The sequence below is a fragment of the Mytilus californianus genome, unplaced genomic scaffold (genome assembly GCF_021869535.1).
Source record: "Mytilus californianus isolate M0D057914Y unplaced genomic scaffold, xbMytCali1.0.p SCAF_2, whole genome shotgun sequence".
Classification (NCBI taxonomy): domain Eukaryota; kingdom Metazoa; phylum Mollusca; class Bivalvia; order Mytilida; family Mytilidae; genus Mytilus; species Mytilus californianus.
This window is the reverse complement of record NW_026262668.1, coordinates 28623916-28633124: the sequence shown is the minus strand read 5'-3', so window position 1 is coordinate 28633124 and position 9209 is coordinate 28623916. Positions and strand designations below refer to the sequence as shown.

General features: G+C 30.6%; 1 protein-coding gene across 2 annotated transcripts in view; it reads right to left on the bottom strand.

The window, feature by feature from the left end:
• Window positions 1-3723: 3723 nt before the first annotated feature.
• Window positions 3724-9209, bottom strand: part of LOC127729612 (golgin subfamily A member 2-like) — a 36858-nt gene continuing 31372 nt past the window's right edge. For both annotated transcript variants that reach the window (XM_052237456.1, XM_052237457.1), the window contains 2 exons: window positions 9007-9154; window positions 3724-8200 (listed from right to left, as the gene is read on the bottom strand). In XM_052237456.1, the coding sequence (XP_052093416.1) occupies window positions 7851-8200; window positions 9007-9154 (498 nt within the window). In that variant the 3' untranslated portion in view covers window positions 3724-7850. The remainder of the gene's footprint in view (window positions 8201-9006; window positions 9155-9209) is intronic.

Genomic DNA, 9209 nt, shown 5'->3' with positions numbered 1-9209 from the left:
TATATATACTGATAGTAATACAATTTTACATTACATATAAATGATCTATCACAAGTAGTTCCTATCACTAACTTAAGCAGAAAACTTAACAATTGTTGACGCCACCGCCCCAGCAGTCACTGTCGCCTGAAAAGCAACCCCTGTGTCTCGTTTTCCGCACATTTCGTCGCAGGGGAGACAAAAAAAAAAGCTTTGTGTTATAACAAACATCAAACCTTAAGGTATATTTTAAAAATACTTCTAAAGTTTTAATATTTGTTGTATCACGAAGCTTTTTTGTTGTTATTCAAACACACCTACTCTGTTGGTATGACCAGAATAAAATTGAGAATGGAAATGGGGAATTTGTCAAAGAGACAACAACCCGACCATAGAGCAGAAGGCCACCAATGGGTCTTCAATGTACTAGTAATGGATTTCTTACTAGTAATGGACTTCTGGTATGACTTCTTACTAGTAATGGACTTCTGGTATGACTCATTAGAAAGGTATTTCACTTTACCAATATATTTTATTTTTTTGGTACTGTGAATTTTGAATGTTATTATATCAATCTTTTATCTTTTTATCTTCTGTGGAATTTATGCTTATGCAGATCCAACTGTATTTGCACCTACCATAATCTACTCTTTTTTGAAAATTTGTCTTTAGTTTAAAGTTTAAAATCTCGAAGCTCCATACTATAATTTGATTATAAAAACGTATACTAGATGCAAATAAATGGAGAATGTGTCCCCATGGACACAGATGATGCCCCCGCTTGCATACAACATTATAAAGGGACATAACTCAAGAACAATAAAAGTGACGCTACCCAAATTTGTACTGATCTTAGTTTTGTGGTAATAAGTATTGTGTATAGGATTCGTGTTTGGTTGGGGCAAACTTAATTAAGTTACAGAACGGAAACTAAAAATTTTGCAATTTTTCGATTTATAAAGGGATGTAACCCAATAATGGTTAAAGTGACACTACCCAAATTCAACTTGATCTGTGTTTTATCAGTGGAAGGCAAAATTAAACATTGCATTGTATAAAGCATAGATTGTAGTTGATTCAACTATAATCATGGACAAAGGAAGATAACTCCAATTTTAAAAATTACTTGAAGAATGACATCGATATTTTTAGAAGAAAAAAATGAAAAATTCAAACTTGATCTGTGTATTGTGTATAAGTTTCATAACATTTGGTTGAGGCAAACTTAAGTTAGAGAACGGAAATGAAAAATTTTGCAATTTTTCCATTTATAAAGGGGCATAACTCTAGAACGGTTAAAGTGACACCACCAAAATTCAAACTTGATCTGTGTTTTGTGGTAATAAGCATTTTGTATAAGTTTGATAACATTTGGTTGAGGCAAACTTAAGTTAGAGAACAGAAACCAATTTTGGGATGTATGGACGTCCAGACAGACAGATAAGGGTAAAACTTAATGACCCCTCCGCTTCGGCGGGGGCATAAAAAATCCTAAACCATGTGCCTACATTATACTTTTAAAGCCCATAGAAACAGATGTAAACAGATGTAAACAATTCAAATATACCAGGAACATATATATTGACAGAATATACCAACTTGGTCATGATTACGCTCTTTTAATAATAAAATTAAGGAGGTTCATTTCTGTTGTTTAATTTCAATCTGATACCAGCCTGCATAAAATAATAGGCTCTATATTTAGAGTCTGTGTCATGCACAGGGATATAAGTGCATCTTCAACAAAAACCACTCTCCAATATGGTAGATCTCAACATTTTTGCCACTGTCAGATTTTTCTCTAAAGTGGTTTTCAAGATAATAGACAAAAGCTGTATTTTACCCTATGTTCTATTTTGAGCCATGTCAGCCATGTTGGTATAGAGGCAGGATCATCTAAAACGTTTTTAAACAAGATACCCCAATGATGATTGTGGCCAACTTTGGTTCCAATTAGCCCAGTAGTTTCAGGGAAGATTTTTGCAAAAGTTAACAAATGATGACGAAGGTTAGATGACTGGCGCCAACTGATGAGAATATCTCACTTGGCTCTGTGGGCCAGGTGAGCTAAAAATCAAGTAATTATATCTTTCATCATTGTTGGTTTGCTCAACTATTCCAAAACAACTTCTTTCATGTAAATCTGTCATGTCAAAAACTGTCTTCTGGTCAAGTGAACTAGACAAAGAACTTTGACTAAATTTGCTTAACAAATCAGAATTTTCTCATTCCTGAAAAAGATCAGTGTGTCAATAGAAAAATAACAGATGATTAAATGTCATGGCAGAGGTCAAAATTGACTGTATTATACTGTTTATATCTATTTATCAAAATTGAACAAATTTTGAACATGTATAACAGTTTTTGTTGAAATATATTGAGTTATTTTAATGTTAGATTGAATGTTATAGGTTTTTAAATATAGGTATTGAGTTTCATGCTCGAGACATCTTACTGTGACTTGACTGTAAGTGTTGCTCTCCACCTCAAAAATTACTTACTATCACCTTTCTTATGACAATTACAATAAAAGAAAGTATAGAAATTCTTATCATTTTCAAAATTTCAATGAAGTGGAATTCAAGTCTAATAGGATTGTAAGTATGCTTTATTTCATCATGTTTCACTTTCACCACTGGACTGTAGTTTTCTACAGCAGTTTGTTAAAATTTCTGATCAGTTGAACAGTTAAGATTGATAAAACAAATTGCATTTTGGTCAGAATTTTGAATAAACTGCAATAGCTGGAGAGCAACACTTACAGTCAAGTAACAGTAAGCTGTTTTAAAGTTATTCAAGCAATTGCAGTACAAGTATACAGAATCTTTTTTGCCAAATGAATATAATAATTCTGTTATTTATTTTCAGTTTTTTTTTGTCCAATTAGTATTCTTCCAGCTGTTAATTTTTTCATGTCCATGCATGAACTACCAAATATATTGTACCAATAATGATAATAAAATGTGTATTTTTTTCATCAAGTTACACCTCCCATGTAAGAATTTGTGTTCAAACTACTATGCATATCTTACAAAAAACATATATATCAATTTACTATCATTTTATGGAAATAATACCTCAATAAAAATTAAACTGTAAAAAAAATTCTTATAGATTAGGGCAACAATTGTTACATGAAGCAAACATGAATGTTGATTACTAAAACAAACTTCATGAGAACTGTTTTAACACCAACAGAAACACCCCCTTAAAAACGGTATACCTAATAGGGTTTGTGAAAGAGAATATCCGATTTACATCCTGGTCCTTTGGTCTCTGGCGGATAGTTGTCTTAAGGGCAATCATACCACAACTTATTTTTTTAGACACTGTTTCTAGTGATTTGGCTCAAGGCAAATGCTCTCAATATAAATAATTAAGTTCAGAAATGATATTGTTCATTGTTGATCTATGGACAAATTGTGATATAAGGAAATGCTACACACAAAAATGCTAGTTAATTCTAATTAGTTGCATATTTATCCCATAGCATTTTTGCTTTAACAAAATCATTACATTAAAATATTTTTAGAATTTACAGTATTTTAGCCTTCATTTGAACAACATGGCTCATTCCAATTTGACATTTCTGAATAAATAAATAATTTACTCCTCACTACCCAGGCAAGATAAACTGCAGCAAACAAAGGCTAGTCTCTATTTACATTTGTCCTACTCTAACTGGATATGGGCCTACAAATACTATGCTATTCTAAATGCTGTGTAAATAACTTAAATAATGTAAACGATATTAGTTTCTCTTTATTATAAATAAATAAAATGCATAGTATAATGAAAATATATACTTATACATAACAATGAAATGTTTTAACAAATAATCCCCTTACAAGGCTAACAAGTGTACCATCCTGCTCTGTGTATTTATTTGAGCACCATACTACTGTAAATACTCTATTGAAATATATTGGGAATTGGCAAATGAGAAAACATAAAATGTCATATATCTTTTAAGTTAAACAAGACATACAAAAATGACTATAAATGTATATTCCCATCCATGCATATGTATGCTGGATTTGGAAAGAAATCCATTGAACATTTTTCCTTGCAAATTGAAATTTGATTTTATAAAGCATCTGATAGATTATGAAGATTTTTTTACAGAAAAAAAGTGTTGAGTCACCCTCTCTAGCCACTGTAAGAGGATAACAGGGTGAAATAATTTAATGAGTTGTTCTTGTCATCTGGGTATATATTAAAAATATATTGCAAATTTGCAAGAAAAACAATGTTTCTTTTTGACATGTATGAAGCCTAAATGACATACCCTTAAAGTTATTATTTTTAGATTTACTGTTTGGTAGTAAAATTCCAAACAACTTTCTAGCTGAACTCTATTCTCTTATGTTCACCATTTTTAAATAAATTATAATTTTCTGTTTTCTCATTTCCCAAATCACACAGTAACTTCATTGTCTGGTAAAAAAAAGTGCATCATGTCGTAGTATAAACCATTTGTAAGTTTATCAATTTTCTTACCAGGAAGTAAATCCATTTTATTTTTATTAATTGCTATTCTATTGTTAGGCACTGACAAACTTGCTCATGTTGAACTTGACTGAATATAAGGCCTAATTTCACTGTTCACTCAAGATATATTGAATTTAATACCTAAAGATTGTTTCAATTATTAAACAACTCTGCATAAAATTCAAATTTATATCATTGAAGAGAGGCTATTCATAATAACATCATTTGGAAACTCTGAAAACAGCGAATTTGAAAAATATTCATCACTTATTCCTTCAACTTGATATTCAAGAATGAAATATATGTTTTAAAAATTGCTAACTCCATTATTTTGTCTTCCCAAAATATTAAATAGAGGTTTAGTTTTCTTAAAAAAAGTGAATCATGTTTTTAAAAGTTCAAAGACCAGTGTTTTTTTTTTTTAGATGCCCTAGTCTTGACAATTTTTCAAGGTCAAACGTTAACATATTCACCATTGCAGTCAAACATAATATGAATATCTTTTAAAATAAAACAAACATTTCTTCTTCTCAAAATCAAAGAATTAAGAAATAAAGCAAGCCTCCCTTTGAATTGACATAATATGAAAGATGTTACTCGAAAATGAAAATGATGTAGATGACTGTTATGTATAACTAGGCCGTCTATTTTTACATTGTTATACAATCTATGAATGATGTGATTTAGAAGTAACAGCAACCCATCACAACCAATTATAAATCACACTGCAATCATGGTTTATTGACTGTTTTTATTAACACAATAACGTAACTACACAAAGAGTTCTGCATTTGTATATGATGTGATAAATATGACGATTGTTAAACTATGTAATTGATAATTTGTTGATATAGTTGGCTAAATCTATAAGACACATTTTCAGCCATTAATATTTGTATATATTTGTAAATGCATCTTCTTGTGTAGATCTCACCCATACTCCCTTACCTTATAAATAACAAACAAGATTCAGACACATCCACACTGACATATCTATTTCCTAAATGCATTTGATATAAACAAGATATACAGTTTCCTGCTATAACAATAGACCAGCTATAAGAAAAATACAATTCTTTACAAGGAGGTTGTTCAATAACCAAGAACAATGAAATCAAATTTTTTTTTCAATATCAATATAACAGAGAAACACCTTATATTAAAAATTCTGCTTTCATTTAATATATAATATATATATTTGGAAGTCTGTTTTATGCATACATTTTTTCATGCAAGTACCATAATCTAAGATATTTAAACATGCAAGTCTTTTTTCAATCAGTAAATATAAGTACCTACTGTGAACAATACTATTGAGGAGTAACTGGACCAGCAGTTTTTAATCTTCCGGGGAAAAAGTTAAAGTTCTCTTATTGAAGTGTTTCAAAAATATATCTTTATTAATTTTGTAAATGACTTTAAGAAGAGGAATAAATATTCAAGTACCAGTTTCAGACTTAAAGAATGCAACTTCTTGCTTTTATTAGTAAAAATATTTTTCTTCTTCAAATTTAGTGCATATTAGCCATAGCAAGTGAAAATTAACTGACTACTTTTAACACTATGGATACTATCATGTAAAGGTAAAATAGTTTCTTGAAAAATCATATACTGGTAAAACTTGTCCATTAACATACCCCTTCATTTAACAGGAGACCAATGAATATTGTTTAAGCTCCTGGGGATGACCATGATAGATATTCTACCTTAAATGTGACCGTTTCAAGAAAGTTACCCTGACTGTATTTAATGATTCTGTAAGCAGTTTGATGAAACGGATGATTTTGACTAAAAAGCTATTGTATTGGTGAAAGTCTAGAAAACTTTTTTACAAGACACATCTTAAAATAAAAACTCAAGATTTGACCTCGCTTTAAAAATAGAAGAGGTTAAATTTATACAGCCTTATTATAAAAGGAAACTTGATGATGTAAGGAATTATATTTGACTTTATATTTAAAAATATCTTTACATTGAGCACTCCCTGTAACTGTACGTTAAGAAACATACACTTTTATATTTGTGATGTTTTGTTATATAGATAGATAAACAAATATCACAGATTATGCTGAAAACCTAAATACTCAGGCATAAGTTGGGCATACACATTTTTGTTTGCTACAGGATAGTTTCTATATAGAAATTAAATTGAAAAAGCAAACCACTTTTTCAAAAGAACAAACAAATGGCAAGGAATGGGATAATCAATTTCTGGATATAATAATTCAATCCAGTTTCCCATCATTTTTCAGTTCACCATCTTAACAGCTGGGTCTATAATACTCACCCAGTGGATAAAAATATCACTGATACCTCCACCAGTGTCAGATGAATCAAAGTACATAAAAATGATATTGAAATGAACATTGAGTGGACTTAGAAGCACCAATGCTAGCAACGGATGAACAGTAATCCTTTCTAAGGCTTTCTAAATTATGTTTATATAATTTGGAACTGATGTAACGGGTAAACAAACAAACCCTTCAAATGATGGACTTTAAACCATGCAATCAAAAAATGAAACATGTTAATTGTTCCATTATAAACAAACAAATAAACCTGTTATCAATGTTGACAGCCTAGGGCTTATAGGCACTTGAATACAAAGAATATTTGATCTGCACAATTATTTTCAACGTTTACAAATAAGCAGAACTCTCAGATGAACATGAATATTTTTGTGAAAATACTGAAGCAAAGGTGGATTCAAAACATAATCAACTAACTTTACAACTGGATTACTTAAAATCATTTAATGTGTTGAAGTAAATAATTATTCTAACATGTTATTGCACTCATCTGATGCAAGGTTTTGTTATTGATGACTTTAATAATGTAGTAAGGCAATAATTATTGTTCTAGAATCCTCTCCATCCCCATCCAAAAGATTACAAATCTATGTTGTTGTACACTCATGCGTTCATATGTCATTCATTTTCAAATACTCATAGTGTATCTTTCTTTTAATATGTAGATAGCATTGGTCCCTAACTTTAGAATATACTGTGAACTACTTTTATTCATGAAAGATTTCATGTTTCATAAGAAACATTGAATAAAATAATCATCTTGCCAATGATCTGTCTACATGATATGCCTGGAATGTGCATGAATTTAAAAGCCCATGAACCAAAGCTTTTCTGGCAAACCATGAAAACTGGTATCAACAGATGAAAGCAAATTCACAGCCACCTTTAATTCACTAGGTATATAACCAAAGTAAGCAACCCTCACACTCAAATTTTTTGATATCCATTGCCAGAGTGGACATATTCGCTGACAACTGAGGTAGCTTGGTCTGTCAATACTGACCTATGCCAACAACTCTCTGATCATCATTAAATGAATTCTATTGGTTAAAATCTACAATATTTGTGACCTCATACATTATAAACCTTCCCCTTACAATATTTACAAGGTAAAAAGTTATGATCTACAGTTCGATCAGTATAGTTGTTATGACTTATTTCTGATAACAGGTTCATTATTTTTGTGGCAGTGCCTTCTGTGTTTTCACTAGATTTTGATTTTTCAACAGTTCGTTGGTCTTTTGTCAGATGATGATGATGTTCGTGATTATGATGCTCATGATGATGTTGATGGTGGTTGTGGTTCATATGGTCCTGAGGAGTTACCTCCCCTAAAGTGTCTGTTGTACCTTCCTGTCCACCCACAATTGTTTCCACTTCACTATCTGAATCTTCTTCAGAACTCGTATAATCTGGCCAATCTGGAAAAAAATCAACTTTGAACAGAAAGAGGTTGATAGTATGAAAATAATATATGACAAACTGATATACTATATAGTTTCTCTTACCGACCGTGCGAGGGCTGTATAGCCAGTCAAGGTCGTTAAAAACTCCCATCATCATCGTTTCTCTTAATCATGATATAAAATACTGTGGATTCATCATTATTCTTGGGATACCAATTTTCGTGGATTTCATCGGTATAAGTTCACCAAGAATTCAAATGTTCAGAAGAGTACACATTTTCTAAAAACTTGTGTATCAAATTTGGCAAAACAACAAAATCAGAAATCCACGAAAATACATTTTTTTCTAATCAACCAAAATTGGTATCCACGAAAGTAAATGAACTACAGTACCTAATGAACATCACACCTTAGAAAACCTTCTTAACAAAGTTTTGTTTTATATGATAATTATTCTTTAATTCTGGAACCTTCCTTTTATTTTGATCTTAGCAAAACTCATAAATGTTGCATTATGTAAATCTGATTGTTAGATAGTTTGTTATGATATTGACTCTATGAAATGTTTATAATAATATGCATTTGTAAGAACCGTTTTTTTTTTTTAGATTTGCAGATAAATACAAATTCAAGTTATTCTCACTAATATCTACTATATTACAAAAAATGCAAAAAAACAAACATATTACTACTTCAAATAGATCAGCAGTACTTTTTGGACTTTAACATTAGAATCCCTAATAATAACTTTAATACAGATTATTTATTTATTAAAATATCTAAAATGTTAAATTACATAAGTGTTCCAGTCATTAACATACCTGTACCGTTAACCATAGGTTCCTGGCTAAGATGAGGCTGTATACTGACATCAGGTGAAGTTATTGACGATTCTTCATGGTAGTTATGTAACATATTTTTCTCTCCTAGTAACTGCATCATCAGTGTCTGTAGTTCTCCCAGTTTTAACTGGATAATGATAGAAAAGGTTAAAACTCACTAAATAAGATAACAGCACAACATA